Source organism: Prionailurus bengalensis, chromosome C1 (genome assembly GCF_016509475.1).
Source record: "Prionailurus bengalensis isolate Pbe53 chromosome C1, Fcat_Pben_1.1_paternal_pri, whole genome shotgun sequence".
Classification (NCBI taxonomy): Eukaryota; Metazoa; Chordata; class Mammalia; order Carnivora; family Felidae; genus Prionailurus; species Prionailurus bengalensis.
Genome location: NC_057345.1, coordinates 63,139,123 through 63,158,703, shown reverse-complemented (window position 1 = coordinate 63,158,703; position 19,581 = coordinate 63,139,123). Strand labels below are relative to the sequence as shown.

At 37.2% G+C, this 19,581-nt stretch overlaps 1 protein-coding gene across 2 annotated transcripts in view; it reads left to right on the top strand.

Annotated features, from left to right (window-relative positions):
* SLC44A5 (solute carrier family 44 member 5) overlaps positions 1 to 19,581 on the top strand; it is a 344,384-nt gene that overhangs the window by 186,773 nt on the left and 138,030 nt on the right. For both annotated transcript variants that reach the window (XM_043575297.1, XM_043575298.1), the window contains exon 3: positions 1,360 to 1,414. In XM_043575297.1, coding sequence (XP_043431232.1) covers positions 1,360 to 1,414 — 55 coding nt within the window. The remainder of the gene's footprint in view (positions 1 to 1,359; positions 1,415 to 19,581) is intronic.

Genomic DNA, 19,581 nt, shown 5'->3' with positions numbered 1-19,581 from the left:
TATTCTAATCTTTCACAAAAGTCTCATTTTCTTGAATGAAACCCTTGTGACTCTTCTAGTCTTTGATGAAACCTACTTTCTTAGAAGTCTTATAACACTTAAGGCTGATACCATGTAATATGGTTCTTTATTAATTGTTTTATATGGTATGTTCAGTGTTCATGTGTTACAACACAAGGCCTGGTAAATAAAGATTCTTAAGGACTTTTGTTGAATAAATCAATGCATTGATCTTGTCCCACCAATTGTAAGGTCTCTGAGATAGGGACCATGCCTTAAATATCTTCTGTGCCCTTGGATCTCTCAGCATATAATAGGTGCTTTATGAATATTCACTGACTGACTGGCTCTTGGATTTCTGTTGCATGTTTGTCTTTACATTCCTGTTGTTTTGTCCTCAGCAGATGATTACACCAAAGAGGTCTCTGAGTCCTCAGACCTCATTTCCCCATTTACAGGCAGAGTCAGGTTGCTGACACATGCGTTTCGTGGTGGTTGTTGTTGTTGTTGTTTTGCCATTCTGTTTAGGAATGTTGTCTTTAATTCCAGGACTAAGCCTTCTCAAAGGACAAATCCCTAGAGGAATCAGGGGATGGGGGGTGGGATTGCAAAATACAGATCCCTGGCCAGAATGATTTTACAGAACTTGCTCCTGGGTCTGCTTACACAGTACATGCCAGGGGAAAAAAACCATTCTGTGTGTACCTTGTACGGTTTAAAAATGAGGGTAATATATCACAATCATGATGCAACAATGCATCATAATGTGGCCTAAGATGTATAAAATAACTTCCATCCTAGGGCACCTGGTGACTCAGTTGGTAGGATCTTAAAATATCAATTAAAAATAATGTTTGTATAGTATGATAGTGACTTGTATATACCATATAGCCAATGTGGCAGAGACCAACAATATTTCAACCTCTTGAAGGAAAGCCTAATCTACTGAGAGAAAGGGGAGAACTAGATAAGTAAGCATCTCTATTATATTTTGCACCTCACAAGTATGCAAGACTTGATGATGGCAGATGGTAGAATGGCTTTGCAGACCAGAAGAGCTCCAAGTTTTGCTACCCTGGATGCAATCTATAATGTTATTATCCAGAACAAAGGGAGGTATGTGTACAGTATGCACAGAATATGGTCCTTAACAACTCTTCCTGGTCTTGCTTCTAGCTGGAGAGAGGGAAAAGGATTGGCAGATGTAACCAAGGCAAAACTGATGTTTCCTTGGACCAAAGATTGAATACAGCATTACACTGGGCAGTAGCCAAGTTGTAGATTTTTCTTTATTAATATTGTATATGTATTTATTTGCCATTTCATTGGCATATGTGCTTAAAAACTTCTTTGTTTTAGATGCAGGTGATCCAAAGACATTTGATCTGAATTTCAAAGGGCCTGTTGCCAAAAGGTAAGCAATTCTTTTCTTGGAAATATATTTCTTGACAAACACAGAAAGCTTATCTTTGGTACCATTTTCTGGTCAATGGAGAATTATGTCTGTTATGAAGGGGAAATGACTTATTTTTTTGCCTAAATGTCACGTTCTTTATGTAGAGAAAATACAGAGAACAAATCTTTCCATGAGTCATGGATATCCTGTCCTATTCAGCAAATGAACTGCCTTAAATTATTGGACCGGAGAGTTTGTGTTTTTCAAAAAGAAAAGCCTAAAAATGCTTTATAAGATTTAACCACTTTGTAGAGAAGTAAACACATTTGATAGTTGTTTGATGCACCTGTTTACTGTGTGATTCACCGTTGTAAATGCAAAGTTGCTATGCCAACCTCTTCCACACCAGGTATTTGTGTTACGCAGCTTCCCAAAGCAGACAGCTTTCTTGGAGATAACCATTCACCAAGGCATCATGTAAGCTGTAGGATATTTTAGACTGCTCTAGGGAAATATGTACTTGTCTCAACTGGTGCTTCTTTCTCAAAGTTGTATGGCATTTAAAAACTATCCAGTAATTCATAGGCCTCTTTTATTATTATTTTTACCCTCTATTCCCAGGCTTCCTGCTAATCAAAACAGGGGTTTACAGGGTGGAATAGGTAAGAATGAGGAGAAAATTATGCTGTTGGCAGCTGGGTTTTGCTTAGCTTTCACCTTGATTTCTGGCAGTTGTATGTCATAACAGACTGTTAGGTGAAATAGCATGAATAGCATGATCAGCATGCTTGTTGTCTGAGCTGCCAACCATCAGCATGTACGTTAGCGTTTACTGTTACGTGCCTATAATATTCCGGCTTTAAACAAATGTGTATTCAGTTTATTCTAATTCTGTAAAAAGCCAGGTCATTTGTTTGGGGTTACTTATTTGAGGGTGCACCAATTCCTTCTTTAGAGTAAGTCTGAAATCTCTTGTTCTTTCCATGGTAACACCATGAATACATTCTGTTGTCCAGTATACAAACAGCCTCATTCAGTATGTACGTTACTTTCACTGCAATTACATTCATTTTCCAATAACTAATTTGTGCTAATTGAACCTAGCCTATTGGCCTTAAGGGACCACTAGATATAATCCAGATTCAATAGTAGTAGTAGTAGAAGTAGAAGTAGTAGTAGTATATGGTAGTAATAATGAGGATTATAATATAAATTGCTGTCACATTTGGACAGACAAAATACAGATTATAGGTATGCCTTTTCTTCCTTTGTTTTCTATAACATTTATTTATTTTTTTAAATCTTTAAAAAATGCATTTATTAATTTACATCCAAGTTAGTTAGCATATGGTGCAACAATGATTTCAGGAGTAGATTTCTTAATGCCCCTTACCCACTTAGAGCCCATCCCCCCTCCCACCACCCCTCCAGCAACCCTCTGTTTGTTCTCCATATTTATGAGTCTCTTCTGTTTTGTCCCCCTCCCTGTTTTTATATTTTTTTTGCTCCCCTTCCCTTATGTTCATCTGTTTTGCATCTTAAAGCCCTCATGTGAGTGACGTCATATGATATTTGTCTTTCTCTGAGTGACTAACTTTGCTTAGCAGAATACCCTCCAGTTCCATCCACGTAGGTGTGCCTTTTCTAGCCATAGAGAAGAAAGCAGAGTTAAGCCTGGCTGGCTTTAGGTGTGGGGAAGGAGTTGAGATCTGTCTTCATTTATTTAGAATTTAATGATGGAACCAGGTAGTCCAGGTAAAGTCCAAAAAACTGTGATAACCACTGTGAGGAGAGTAATTTATTTTTACTGAGGGCCTTTTGTGATGCCCCAGCACCACAAGGCCTTCAAAGGTGAAATGGTCATTATGTGGGCATACTTCCCCCACTCTTCAATCCAAGAACAGGGGAAAGTGTTGTAAAACCACAGGAGCTTAGTGACAGAAAGACACAGCTGACCCATTTGTAACTTTTCGGGCTGCAGGATTTTATAATGCCCTTCCTGGAAAAACAATTAGAGTGTTTAAAGAGCAAATGAAAAATCCCAAATTCTTCACATTACCTCTGGCAACAGAATGAGCTTTAATAACCTCTTTTGCTTACAGATATCACTTCCCTTCTGAAAGATACAAAGTATTATCAGAGATCCAGGCCAATTCTTACACCATTCTCTGCTTGTCAGTCAGCCATCTTCTATACACCTCTCTCAGTTCACAAGAACATCATTTTGTCCCCTTTATTCAACAGAATTTTTTTAAAGGTTGTTTTGCATTGGGTTGAGATTGTGAGCTTGGTAAAAATGAGTGTCTAGCACCCTTAGCAGTACATTAGGCAATGAAAATAAATGCACATAGAAAACAAAGACATAAGGCTCTTTTATAAGATGCTGCATGAGAAATTCCTCTTGTAATTTAGAACAAATAAATTTTTAATTTAATGGCAAATTAGTATACTTTCTTCCATTATATAAAGAGAACTGTGTAATCCAGCATATTTTTCTTTTGTACTGAATTGTAGAAGGCCCACTGATAAATTCAATTTCAATGCCAGCAACTACATTAGCCTTTGAGTCAAGAATTTCTTTTTGGGAATTTGAATTTCTATTTCTACTTTAATAACTCTCTTGCACCCAGGTGTTTTAAATCATTTCATTTAATTTTTTTTTTTCCTGGAAAGAGGCAGCATATAGGTAGACAGGTAAATAGAAATAAAAGGCCTACATGTTCCATAATTACCTTTTTCCTCTATACAAAAAATAGATGAAGGACATATGACTCATACTAATCAAATTGGTAGGTTTCACAATGCTTAAAATAACTATTATTATAAAAGGTAGAAAATCTATCTGAAATGTAATAAGATGCATTTATTTCTACCTGAAGCATTGGGCGGAGGTGGCAAATTCACTAACTCTCAAGATGAGAGAGGAGAAACATTCATTACAGATGTGGTAGAGAGGATTCATTCACATAAAGAAGTTGGACTAAATGACCTCTAAGTCCTTTGCAATCTTAAAATTTCAAGACTGTGATTCGACTCTTCATGCCAAAGTACAGAAAAGTCCAGCTTCTGGCTTAAGTGACACACATAGAAAGCACTGTACTGATGCCCTCTTGTGAATTCTGAGGTGCCATTATCAAGTAGACATCTCAAGTTATTGTGAGGACACAATGTTGTTTCCTAAATTTATGCACTTCCCATATTGGCTACCTGTTGAAATAATTGGTGTGCTCTTTGTTATACCAATTATGACACCATTTATTTTTATTTCTCTTAATTTCCTTTCAGATTTTGAGGCTGAGAGTTTTCAAAGGGAGTGCTATGGATATAGGCTTTTTATTTCAAACTATTTTACAAATCAAAATGGTTTGTAGCCTCCTCTCTTCCCTCATATTCTCTCCAGTAGAGGTTTATTGTATAGCACTCTCCTCAAACTGATTTTGAGAAGGTTACCAATGATCTCAATCTTTCCAAGTGCAGTGGTGGTGACTTTTGTTTTAACCTCACAGCAGCATTTGACAAAGGTGACCACTCTCTACTTTTTGAAATGTTCTTTTCTTTTGGCTTCCTTGCCATGATACTCACCTGAAGCTTCTTTCACCTCATTGGCTTCTACTTTTCAGTTTCTTCAATCTTTGTTTGATCTCCAAATGTTGGAATGCCACAGGACTTGGCCTTTTCTTCTCTTTCTCTAGTCTGTTTTTACACTAGGCCAATAATTTTAAATATTATCTGTATGTCAATGACCCTCAAGCTTCTATTGCTACCAATGACCCTTCCATTGGCCTCCATGTTTCTGTATTTAGCTGCCTACTCAACATTTGTCTTTGGATTCTCAATACTTATTCAAACTTAATTTGGCTCAGCTGAAATCTTGATTCCTACTCCTGCTCCAAAGTTCTAAAACCTCCTGCCTCAGTCTTTTCCATCTCAGAAAATGACACCAGTATCCATCAGGTTACAGATCCTTGGTTTCTTTTTGTTTTTCTCATCTCCCATATTCACTCCAATAGGAAGTCTTATTGATATAACTCCATAATATGTCACCAAATCAACTGTTTATCCATCTTTCCTTCTACCACCTATACTTTTGCACTGGAATCTAGAATGGTCCTCCTTCTTTCACTCCTGCTTCTCTTAAATCCATTATCCACACAAGACCCTGAGTGAACTTTTAAATCACAGATGAAATTATGCAGCTCTTCTACTTATATATTTTCAATAGCTTCCCATAGCACTTTGATTAAAACTCAAATTTATGGGGCCTTTTGCGAGAGCCCTCTGTGTAACTCACTGACCTTATCCCCTATCACTCTTTCTCTCTTTAACCTCTCATTGTAGCTACACTTGCTTTCTTCCCATTTTTTGAACAGTCTAAATTTGCATCCTCCTTGGGGACTTTGTGTTTGTTATTCCTCTGACTGAGATATTTTGCTCCCAGACTTTTGCATGACTGGCTTCCTCTTATCATCCTGTTCCTAACTGTCATTGCCCCAGACGCCTTAATGACAATCCAGTCCTGCAGCCATACACTCTCTCTCTCTCTCTCTTTTTTTTTTTAGTAGTTTCAGGTTTTAAATTGCAGCTAGTTAACATAGTCACTCTCTGCTACATGAATTAATTGTATTTACTTTATACGTTTTATCACTATTGAAAAACTGCTTTATTCATTTCTTTGCTTACATAATTAATGTCCTGTCTATAGTATCATGTCAGTGAAAATCAAGAACCTTGTATATTTTGTTCATCGCTCTATCCCCTGGACTTACAAATTCCCTGACACATATGCATTTGTTGGATGAGTAAATTAACTATCATCCTAGCTTTAAAACTGAAAACATGCTGGAAATGATAGAAGTTAGTTGGAATGAAATAGGGAACCATTTAGAAGACTCCTTCAGTAATCTGCCTGACAAATGATTAAAACCTGCACTAAGGCAATGGCCCGGGGAGAAAAGAAATTTAAGAGGTAATGAAAAGGCAAAACCTTTAAGGCTTTAGGACTGATTGTATGTTGGGTGTTGAAGAGAGAATCTAGCATGACTATACCCAATAACCAGATGGATTGTGGTTACAATCACCAAAGTAGGGAACACATGAAGAAAAGCAGAGAAATCATGTGTTTAGATTTTGAAATGTTGAGTTGGGGATGCCTATGGCATATCCAGGTAGTAATATTTAGTAGAAAGTAAGAAATACACTTCTGAGGCTCTTTGAAATATTGATATGTTTATTTTAACTAAAAAAGTATCTGAATAAAGAGGGAAGTTTGAAAGAATGTTATAGTAGAATAAAAAATGTAAGTTTTCCCTGATCATCCCTAGAGTAAACTGCAGGTACTTTCTCTGGTGCTTGCAGAGTACTCTGTGTGCTTATAATATTGTGTTGTAGTTAGTTGTTTGCTTGGCTAACTCAACTGAACCATGAGTTCTGCTAAGCAGAACTGCACATAGTAGACCTGTGAGTAACAGTTTTGATCATGTTGCACCTCCTACTCAAGTTTCACTAGTGAGTTCCCACTGCCTGAACATTAATATTATATTCACATCTCTACACAGATTTGTCTCAATGTATCTGCCTAAACTACTCTCCCCTCCCCTCCCCTCTTGTTCTCTTCTCTTCTCTTCTCTTCTCTTCTCTTCTCTTCTCTTCTCTTCTCTTCTCTTCTCTTCTCTTCTGTCTCTCTGTCTGTCTCCCCTGCCACTCTGTCTCTCTAGGGTTTTGAAACCCTTGAATGAGCTTTCTGTTGAACCAAACCAGTCCTGTATACTTCTACAGGGTCTGAAAACTTATTATGTCACTGTCCTGGAAGTACAACAACAACAACAACAACTCAGGGATGATGGCTGGCACTAACAAAGCTCACAAGAGACTGATGTATAAAACCAGAATGCCAATACAGTAATTTACATTAAGAAATTTAATTGCTGAGCAGACCTGGTCTTCATGTTGACCTGACCAGCACATTGCTCCCTTGAGACAAACTGCATGAGAAATTATCAATAGGTTGCTTGATGAGTATATAGTTAGAACAAGGGAATTGCATGAGTGGGATGTCTAGTGACATCAGGTGCTGGCTGCCTATGGTGTCTATCAACAGAGTGGGATCTTCACATCAGTTTGACTTGGTGCCCTAACCTGGAGAGTGTTTGGAAGGGCGATGCTGTTTGATCGTTATTTGCAATTCTCCTTAGATTTGTTAATAAATTCAGTAAATTTAAAGTTAGGCTTGCTGGACTGGGAAGCTTACAGTATCATTGAAGTGACTACATACGTCTCTGCTTTAATTATGTGTTGATTTCATAGTTTAACTCTTAGAAAGTAGTATTATTTTCTATTCTCTCAAGTTTTGGGGAAGCACCTTACTGTTACATAAAGTGGTAGTCTTCCTTGCTTAATGGTCTGATTCAGGATCCACCTCTTCTGACCCTAGTCTCAGAGTCCCTTCCCTCCACTGTCATCCTGCAGCTTGTGCTATGAATGATACATACACTTGCTTTTTAACTTTTGTACTCATGTATTGTTTTGTCATCTGGTTTGTCAGTCTCTTGGACGACAGAGATCTACATTCAGTATAAGTGTAATTAATGATGAGGGCTGGCTCTTCCCTGCCCCGTCCCCCACCTCAATATACCACTGGTTAGAGCACCTACTCCTTGGATGGAATTCTGCTAATAAAGAATAGGTTATTTCTTTCATAGCTATGCTTATAAATGTTAACATTCTTTTAATCTTCATCTTTCAGGTCTGCTTTTCTATGAAAAAAAATAAGTAAAATAAACAAATTCCATCTCCATGTCCTGAGAAGATAATATATGATCATTATCACAGGGTGCCAAGTGTAGCAATTTGGACCTTATTTTTTCAGATTTGGATCATAGGTCAAGAAAATGGTCATAACATTTTAATGGCTTTGCTCTAACACAAAATGAATGAGATAAACAGGATAAACTGAACTTTTTACACTGGGACCTATAAATCTCTGACCTGCCTTGACATAGCATTCTGGGATCTGCACTGCATACAGTGTCATGCCTTCTGTGGACACTTCATGAAAACTAATTGAGTTGAAAATTGGTCTGAGGTAGATTTCATAAGACCTGATAATGCCAATAATTCAGAGAACTCTCATACCATGCTCCTCTTAGCTGAGAGTTGCATTTAGGAATTTGAACACCCATATTACACTAATGTCACCTGAAGATGGTATAGAATTTGGATAGCTTCTCAGCAAGAGCTTTAAATATGACTTTAAAGTCTTAGAGTTCAAATCTATTAGTAAAGCTTTACTTATGCCTGTATATGGTAACTGTTTTGCCTCAAATGTGATAGCACTATAGCCATTATTCAGCCTCTTCTGAGGTTCACCCTTATATTTATTTATAGGTTCTATGTCACTTTGCTTCTTCCCCATCCCTGTTTTCCTTTATTCCTTAAACCAATATTTATAGTACATCTAACTTTATAATAAGAATTATGCTAGTTGGTGATAATATAAAGATAGGATGTCCCTTCCTCAAGGAATTAGATAATAGAAGAAACAGACAACTGAAAAGACTTTAAGGTTCAATGTGGGAAGTACAAGCTGTGGAAGAGAACAAAAGACCTGGCTTTCAGCTGTGGATGTCATACGTGGCTACTATTCCAAAGATAAATATTAATTTATTTTCATTCAACAAATATTTATTGTTCATATATTATTCTCCCAATATCCCCCAGGCATTCAAGATATAGTGATGCGCAAGATAAACAAGGCCTCTGGTTTTTGGAAGGGAAAAGAGACAGGCAGACAACATCTGAAAAATGAATGTGACAATTTCAGAAAGTGAAAACTGTGAGGAAGAAAACAAAACAGGATGGTGTGATGATAATGCCTAGCTGAGAATGGGGGTGGGCTTTAATTTAGATTTTGTGGCCACAATAGACCTCTTAGAGCTGACAATGAAATGAGACTTGAATAATAAGGAAGACCTAGCTGTACAAAGATTGAGAACATAGCACTTCAGACAGAGAAATAGCAAAACATGAAGTGTCTAAGGCAGGAATAAGCTTAGTATGTTCAAAGAACAGAGTGAATGCTGGTGTGAGTGTGGTATGATAGAAGAGGGAGAGGTTGGGGAGTGGGTTGGTAGGTGATTCCGGCATGCACATTACAGTTTGTATGTACAAGTGTGACGGAAGGTCATTGGAGAGTTTTAGAAGAGTAAGTTAATCTAATACATGTCCTTAAAACTCATTTTTTTTAATTTTTTTTTTTTTTGGGACAGAGAGAGACAGAGCATGAACGGGGGAGGGGCAGAGAGAGAGGGAGACACAGAATCGGAAACAGGCTCCAGGCTCCGAGCCATCAGCCCAGAGCCTGACGCGGGGCTCGAACTCCCAGACCGCGAGATCGTGACCTGGCTGAAGTTGGACGGTTAACCGACTGCGCCACCCAGGCGCCCCTTAAAACTCATTTTTTACTGCTGTGTGGAGAATGGTTTTTAAGAATCCAAAAGCATCAGCAGGGAGATCAATAGGATGCTTTTGCAGTCATCTAAGTGGAGGAGTCAGTGACTTGGACCATGGTGGTGATAGTGGAGAAGAATAGATGTGAATAGATTCAATATATGTTTTGATAGTAGATGTGAGAAGTGAGAGAAACAGAGGAGTCTAGGATAACTGCTAGATGGGTAACTGGAACAACTGAGTGGATGATGATCCTCTATACAAAGAATGGAAAGATTAGGGGAGGAGCAAGTTTGCTATTGCAGGACTTCTGTTTTGACTGTGTTAAATTTGAGTTGCAGAATAGATATTCCTATGATGATGTCATATATGACTCTGAAGCTCAATGAAGAATAAAGGGAGGGCTGGATATTGAGAGTTGGAGGGTCATTAGCATAGAGATAATATTTAAAACCAAGTGTCTGGATAGGATCACTTAAGAGGGTGAAGAATATACCTAAGGACAAACTCTGGACTTGACAACATTTAAGGGAACCAGCACAGGAGATAGAAAAAGCACCCAATGGGTTACCAGAAAAGCAAGGAGAATGAAACATTTTAGAAGCTAAATGTAGTATTACAAGAAGAGATGGATGGATAGATGGATGGATGGATGGATGGATGGATGGATGGATGGATGGAGTCAACTGTGTTGATTGCTTTGGGAGGTCAAGTAAGATAAAAACTAAGAGGTAACCATTGGATTTGGCAACACAAAAGTCATTAGTGACTTCATTATCTCAATCTCAATGATGTAGTGGGCACTTAAGTCTGACTGGGGAAACTTAGAGAATGTCAGGTGAAAGCGTGGAGGTAGCCATTAGAGATAACTCTTTCAATAAGTTTTGTTGGAAGATGAGGGGAATCTGGGATCAAAGTAGAGTTTTCTAAAGATAGAAGATACTACAACATGGTAGTGTGTGGTGCTGGAGATGATCCAGGACACTGATGATGCAAGATAAAGGGGACATTATAGAAAGAAAATCCTGAAGATGGAATCTAGAACATGATCAGACATTGGCCTTAGGTAGGAACAGAGATTCCTAGTCCATACTATAAGATGGTAAGCAGGGAATAAGACGTCAATATTTCTGACGATGAGAAGAGGGAGATTCTTACTGCTGGCTTCTAGTTTCTCAGTGAATTGTGAGGTAAGGTCATTAGACAGGGATGGGCTAATGGTGGCAGTAGAGGTGGTAGCAGGCCTATGTGCCTGAGGATTGAGAGGAGAAAGTATGAAATGATCATTTTGGAAAGTGAGAAGGTGAACATTATAAATTATTAATCCAGAATATATATGTTTTTCATTTCCCATATAGTTTATTTTTCTAGTCTTACAAAGATTTAAGGGTGGACAAACTTTGGTCACTGTTCTGATGGAGCATAATGATTTTTAGACACATAATTAGATACCGAAATTATGTGAACAAGAAGATCCTGAGGTAGCTGGAATTGGGTGGCAGTACCTTAGGGTAATTCACATACAAAGAGGATCTTGAACGATATTTTGAAGAAAGGATCATGCTGTCAAAGAGACACCTTTTATGTGATGGCTTAAAGACAGGATAAGCATGTTCCATACCAATCATATGTGCTTAGCTAGTGTGGAAAGCAGGGACTATATATAACATATAGGTAAAAAAAAAATAGAGAGGCTGGGCATATGTATGAAATATTGGAGAGGAAATATTGGCAGCATTTTTTTTGCTATGATGGAGGAGGTAAAAAGAAGAGGTTTAGGTAGATTCTAGATCATGCATTAGTTTTTTCTTTCATTCATAACTCTTAACTGTTATGCACTGTGGACATACAGAAGTGAATAGGACAGACTACGCTCTCAAAAAACTTAAAATTTAAACTACTAACTTTAATATAAAAATTATCAACTTGCTACACAGAGATACAGGCATAATTCAGGGCAATAGAGCAAAATGAGTGAAATGAATAATTATTCCCTATTGGAAGGATGAGGAAATATTTCTTGAAGGTATCATTTGAGCTGGACCTTAGAAGAGAAGAATGATTTTGATAGAGAATGAAGAAGAGAATCAGACTCATGGAAGCAGGTGTTGCAGATTCAGTTCTCTGGAAGCAGATGCTGAACTGGAGTCTGGGGTGCAAGCTCTTTATTAAGGATCAACACCAGTGAAAAGAAGGGGGAAGGAAGTGGGATTGCACAGAGGGAGATGTCCAACTGCTACCACAAAGCCTCAGTCCACCCACCAGGGAGCTCTGGAGTGAGTACTGTCCCTCCCAGAGGTCTGGAGTATCTCTGAAATGATCACACCTTTATGAGCCCACTTGGCTCAGTTCCTGGTTTGCCAGCTGTCCTGGGAGGGCATGACGTGGTGTGAAACAGCTGAGGTGGACTCTGAAGGTCCTGGTGGGCTAGAGGCTATTTATGACCACACGTGTCACAGCCAGGCAGCAAGTCCTTCTTGAAGGGGAATCTGGGTGGTGCATCTCCATGTGGACCACAGCATGTGAGTGCATGGTGTATTCTGTGACGCTCCAGAGGGGCTGGAACAGAGACTAAGGTGAAACACACCTTGGGAATGAAGCTGAGCAGGTCATTTGGGATTACTGAGAAGTTTAAAAGGCAGGATGAGGATTTGGGACTCTTTTTCCTTTGGGGATTTGTTAAGGGAGTTATGTAGGACTATGTGATTGATCATGTAATGCTCTGATTTCAGGAGAGAACCCCAAGCAGTGAAGTTAGGGCAGCAGAACCTCTTAGTAGTAAGGGTTGCCATAGAACACAGCTTAATGAATTTCTGTGTGGCAGGGAGGAAGATAGACTGCACACTGTGCCCATTTTCATTTGGGTCTGTTGTTACTTTATAATAGTATCCTTGATGTTTCATTCAACACAGACATTTGACCCTTCACCTTTACTATGATGATAATTAAAATGTTTCTAATAGACCCACAGCTTCTTTTTTTTTTTCTGGAAAAGCTAATGTTTACCTTTACTACTATATGTCTATATACCATATGCCCTTTTACCATATACCTGTATCAGAAGAATTTATTACCACATACTCTTCAAACATTGTTGCAGTCAGGCTGTTTTGCAACTGAATGCATTTGTTTTTCATTTGCTCTCAATCCATCATTGTATACTTTAAGTGTGAATTCTTTTGGCAGGACATTGGGGAAAGAAAATATTTTTCTGTTTAAAAAATTGAATGTACGTGGCATGCAGTTGGAGCAGGAGGCCAGTGAGTGGGCAGAGTTGGGAAGCCAATAGGGGTGAAGGCAACAGGCAGCTTCCAAGGGCCTGGGCCCTGGGGTGTGGCACTCACTCTGTGACTGGGCTGGATAATGTGAGATGAAGACTGTGGAGGCAATCTTAATAGCAGCATCCCATTAGGGAATTTCTAAGTCATTCAGACACCAGCAGTGTGGAGCCAGGTTACCAAGTCTTAATAGAACCACAGAAAACCAAGGAGTAGAAAGAGCATATCAGGAGGCAGAAAGTCAAGGCCTAGTAGAATTTTCTCCACTCACTAGTATGTGACTTTAATTACTTTTCTTAATGCACTGACTATGCAAGTTTTTGATGCGAAGGTGATTTTCTAGTTAGATCTGTGACGAAAAATTAGTGAAGAAATATTATCCAATTTTATCTAGGTATTGGTATTTAATTTAAATCTTTTCCAAACTGTGCATTGGCTTTTTTGGTGATTACTTTGATTGGTTGGTTAAATAAGGAATTGTTGTAGAAAGAGTGTATGCGGAGCTCCTGGGTGGTTCAGTCATTTAAGTGTCAAACTTCAGCTCAAGTCATGACCTCACCACTCCTGAGTTCGGGCCCCGTGTTGGGCTCCGTGCTGACAGCTCAGAGCCTGGAGCCTGCTTCAGATTCTGTCTCCATCCCTCTCTGCCCCTCCCCTGCTCACTCTCTGTCTCTGTCTCTCTCTCAAATATAAAAAATAAAACATAAAAAATATTTACAAAAAAAAAGAAAGTGTATGCAAATGTCAATGAAGCATTACTTGAAATGCCTTTCTATTTTGGTAATGAAACTATCACTCAGATATGACCCTTCACTTGATATGAGCTTGTCCAAGTTCTATATATAGCCTCTCAGAGAAAAAAACAAAAGAAAAAAAAAAAAATAAAATAAAAAACAAAAAACAAAACAGAACAAAACAAAAAACAGCTTCTTATTGTGAACCTTATAAACCCAAAAGGACAAAGTCAGGACATGATAAAATTAGACTAAAACTTCCCAACACATGTAATATTGTCATTTTGATTTAAGTTACTTGTTGAAAATTTGTCTAAGACGTCATTGTTTTTCATGATTTACACACATAGATACCACTTTACATGCTCTAGACTTTTGATTTCAGGTCATTATGAGTTTATTTCAACTGGAAGTCTCCTATTTATTTGGTGAAATATCTGCAAGAATTAATTCCTTCATGTTAGTAACATTGTGGCCCTGTGAATTATAGTTTATCTTATGTTTTTTGGTAAATGCCACCTATTCCTCATAGGATGCTCTCTTGTCAGACATAGTAAAAAAAAGTTCAATGCTGAAAATTAAAATAAGTATTGTTTGCTCAAAATTTCAGGTAAAAAAATCAGAGTTGATGGTCTCCATGTGCTTTATTCTTAATGTTTCTTTCTTAAAAATACTCCATTGTAATGTGCATAACATTTTATAGATCCCCCTTGTCCCCCACAGAAGAAGTGGAGAAGGTACTATTATTTTACATTTGTGCATTTGGTATCACAATTTGTTTTTTCAGATTTAGGAAACCAAAGGTACAACCACATAAGCCATCTTCTCCATATGCATTATCCATAATTTAATTTTATTTTATTCAATAAGAGGGAATGAAACTCCATCTTTTCCTTTCTGGAAGAAGTTTGATTTGCTATCCCATTGCTAACACCTTCCTGCTTAAAACTCTGGCTTTGATATTTGTGCATAATATCTGTGCTGAATTTATAAATTTATTTTATATTCTTGGTTCCCTAATCTATGTTATTATAGTTTTGGTGTGCTATTTATTGACTCTGTGATCTATTTTGGATTAGTAGACCATGTCTACTTTCCTAACCTGATATGCCATCCGTATCATTTACAATTCCATTGGGGATTTAAAACTAACACACATAAACTTTCGAGAGTTGTTAAGTGCTAAACCATGATGGTAATTGTAAGAGCAATAGAATTTCTAGTTATGGAAGAAAAGGATCAGTTAAGTGATAAAGATGAGATTTAATGTACATGAGAGCTTTTGAATTGAGTCTAAAAGATGGATGAGTATTTTGCAAGAAAAGACAAAGTATTCCAAGTTTCAAAAAATCTGTAAAGGCAAAAAGTCTTCATTCAGTATGTGGAATACTATTCTGAACATAGGGCTTCATCTCTGGTAGATGAAGAGTCCAGTTTGCATTAGGAGCTGAGCCCACCTAGTGAAATTTATTTAAATTGAGCTGTACCCTCTTTGAACTAGGCCAGCTTTTTCACTGGATTGGTCATATTGACTAATTATCTTGATATTGGGTAGATATAGTCTCAGCATCCTTAATGAGGAACACAATATTTTCTCTTAATGTCTCTAACTTTTATTGCCTGAGTGTGCTAAAATGTGAGAAGCCCTTTGGCAACAATCGTGATTTGAGAGTTATATTTTAATTCCCTTAAAAATCGGAAGCTGGTATGACACACGCTGAATTGTTTTACACTCCTCGGAATATTCAGAGTAAGATAAGACTATGTTATTTACTAGTTGCAAGAGCCATAGAAAGTGTTCTAAGGAATTTATTCATTTATTTAGTTAGGTAGTACATGTAGGTGAACAATTCAAACAGTACAGAAAAGGCATAGAGTCCCTAGCGCCTCAGAATCCTGCCTCAGAGATAGCAAATATTGTAAGTGAATTGTGTAGCATTTCAAATAAATGTATGCGTTTAAAACTATACATTTGCATGCATATACATATACACATAGATATATATCTTGTGTATTCCCCTCCTTATATAAATAACAGCATGCTCTAATAGCTTTCTATACTGTTTTTAACCTTACACTACATCTGGGAAATCAATTCATCAGGACACATAGCAAAGTCATAAGTGTTTGAAGAGAGGTCTTGAAGGAAAATGCATTAGATTCTTAAAATTTTATTATTATCCACATAATTTGAAGAAATAATGTTCTCAATACTCTTCTTGGTCTTCTACTTATATTTAAAGGTCAAATTCACATATTTCTTGTCTAACTCTTAGTCCTAGTTACTCTCTGGCAGAATCTATTGCTCTTTTGTCTGTGTTCTCTAAATATTTTATACATTATACATACTCCATTTATGACCTTGATCATACTGAGGGTTTTTTGCTTGCTTCTTTATCTGTTTTTATCCATGAATACTTTGTGAGTCCCTTGAAGCTTTTCTTTCTTTCTGCATTCTTATTTCCTAGTATAGAGTCTGGTATACAATAGGTGCTCAATACACGTTTGGCTGATTTTAAAAAAAGCAGGAAGGCCTTAAACTTTACCATTCATAGATTCGATATTTTTGTTTCCTTGTTGTTATCTTTGGCATTTGTCTTGAAATACTTATATTCTAATGATAACTACCTTTTTTTTTTTGGCCATGAAGCAGAAAAAGAATTATGGGTAAAAAATAAAACAAAGAAGTCACCTGGAAATATTTATACAATGCATCTTTTATAAAGTTTAATGAGAAAAATAGATGATCCTTTCCATTTTGTATTACAAATTGCTGAGGAAAGGCTGATGTGGCCAAAATAAATATACACTCTCTGGCCTGGAGTAATTACCCAGAGATGTGTTTGCATAATATACACTTCTTGAGCCTACTCTTTGACGTATGCACACATTTGTGTAATGCTCACAAAGATGCTTCATGTCATTACTTTGAAAATCTTCATGTTTGGCTTAGTCAAGCAAAAACTGCTTTAATAGCATCTTAGATTTTGTTACCATGCTATAAGACTACAGAACTGTATTTTCATTCATATAGCACTATGCTCCACTCATTTATATCATCCTCCTTTGCTTGCAATACTTAATGGAACTTTTGGTGTAAATGCAAATTGTTGAGAGAATTATTTTGTATTTGTTCATACTACAGAGCTTGTGGGTCTGCTGTAACTATCCTTACTCAGAGCATGAGCATTTTTCTTCACTTTGCTTTAAAGATCATTTAAGACTCATCTTTAAACTGCCTCATTATGTCTTTCAGAAATACAGTTCTCATATAACAACTAATCAGGAAATTCAAAGTATTTGAAGTATGTTAAGAAAAACAGATGTTTTCTATTTAAAGTACTGCAGATGATTGTTATTTCTTTTTCTAGTCAAAAGACGTTCATATCCACGAAATAAATGTATTGTCTTTAAGTGTGCATCCTTCTGTGTCACAGTGGTGGGAAGTCTTCGCTGCTAGAGTTAGAAATGAAGCTGTTCTGCTAATGTTCTGCTTAACTATTCATTTTGCACAGTAGGGAAGCTTGGGTTAGGAAAACATCAGTAAATTTCACTCTTCTTAGCCTGACATGAAAAACAGACAATGCAGTTGTTGGCTGGTTGCTTTGAAATACTAGAGTGCTGAATGAATTCGATCGCCTTTTTTTACCCCAAGTAAACTTAGCTTTTGTAGAAAGACTATATCTTACAAACATAGATGTTAATATGTTAAACAACTAACTATGAAGCCAAATCTAAAGGAGCAGGAAGAATTAGCTAAACATATTTAGCCATTGAACTCAACTGTAGAATTTAAAAGATTTAGTGTCATTTGATACTTTTGTTGACACAGAATCATAATTATCTATTTACTTTAAAAATAACTTGAGGGTTTATTTGGTTCAGCATTCTGTTTTGGGGTGGGAAACAAAAGACTAGAGAAATGAAAAGGCTTACCCAAGATTGCCTGATGACTTGATGGCAAAGGTGGGGTTTGAATCCAGGTCTCCAGGTTATGAGTCTACAGTTCTTCCTTCTGTATTTCTCTGAGACCATTTTTCAGTAAATCTGTCACATTTCATTTCATGGCATCATTTTGTTTGTTTTTCTTTTTTGATGAGTGGAAATTCAAGCTTAGAGTGCAAGGAAAACCATATCTGTGTGATGGATGGAGGAAGAGGAAATAAACAGGGTAGCAGAAGGGAAGAACTTTTGGAGAACAAAAATGCCAACTGGGGAATGTTTTCATGTTTCTGATATTTGTCATATAGCATGTGTCCTCCTATCGCCCCCCCCCCCCCGCCATGATTACTTCAGCAAACTTCTATTCCCCAACTCCTTTGGAGAGCTGGATCCATTTTGATGGATATGATTAAAATGCTGAGGATACCCTCTGGGTGGGTGGGGTCAAGAGCCCAGCCTGTCACTTGGAGGACTGCCACACATAGTTATTTGTGGGATTATTTGACTAAGTCTCTTTTCTAAAACTATGAACACTACACGAGTGAGCCATGAGTCTGCCCATTCACTTTTAAGTCTTCAGTACCAAGTACATTGCCTGGCATATAGTACATGCAAAATAAATGTGCTGGTGTCTATTAGAACTCAAATATAAGGCGATTCCTTCTTTGAAAAGGGTATGCATCAGACATTTGATCCCCAGAGCAGTTTAATCTCGGGACATCTCTACAAGGTTTTTATTTCTAACTGCCATTTATAGATAAGGAGCTGAGACTTGGAGGAGATCAAGTCACTTTCCAATGGCATGGAACTCATTAGTGGCAAAGCAGGTATATTGAAGGAGCAGCTAGGCTATCTGGCATCAAAAGTTAGTCTTTCATCAGACTAAGAAGATGGTTCTAAAACCATATTTTTCTTGGGGTGCCTGGGTGGCTCAGTTAAGCAGCTGACTTCAGCTCAGATCATGATCTCCCAGTTTGTGAATTCGAACCCCATGTTGAGCTCTGGGTTAAGAGAGCTCAGAGCCTGGAGCCTGCTTCAGATTCTGTGTCCCCCTCTCCTTCTGCCTCTTCCCTGCTTGTGCTCTGTTTATCTCTATCAAAAAATGAATAAATGTTAAAAAAATTAAAAAGACCCATGTTTTCCTCAAAAATACCCCAAATTTCTAATTTTTTCTGGTTGTTGAATACTTCTGGAGTCTTAAGAATATTTCCCAATGACTGAGTGATTTCTCAATTATTTTATTTAGAAGGATTAAGTGACATTTGGAGAAGACACACGAGCAAGTAACAGAAAGCTACTTTGGGATTGCTATCGAGATCACCTGGTGAAATGAGATTTTAAAAAGAGAGTGGGCAAGAATATAGATTTGTTACGTTTGGCCATATGAAATATTGGATGTTATTGTAAAAATGCTCTATTAAAGATCAATTTTAAAGTAGTACCGTAAGTAGTTACAATGTGGAGACTGCAAATGGGAAATTTGGAATTAAATTTCCTGTGGAAGTATCACCAATAGATTAAAAAACTTTGTATCTCAGACAATTTAGAGGTCTAAATGACTAGACTATGTGACTAAGAAATCCAGTGATGACAAAGACATGGAGGTTAAAGATGAATCAAATGATTTTTTTGGTGAAATTTAAAAAGAAAAACTCATTAATATCAAATCAATATATAATTTATATTTATTTAATGCGCAATTTTACAAGTGCATGTGTAAAACTTTTAAATCAAATATACAAGTTGATCTTTAATTATTTTATCAACTTCACTGTATTTTGATTGA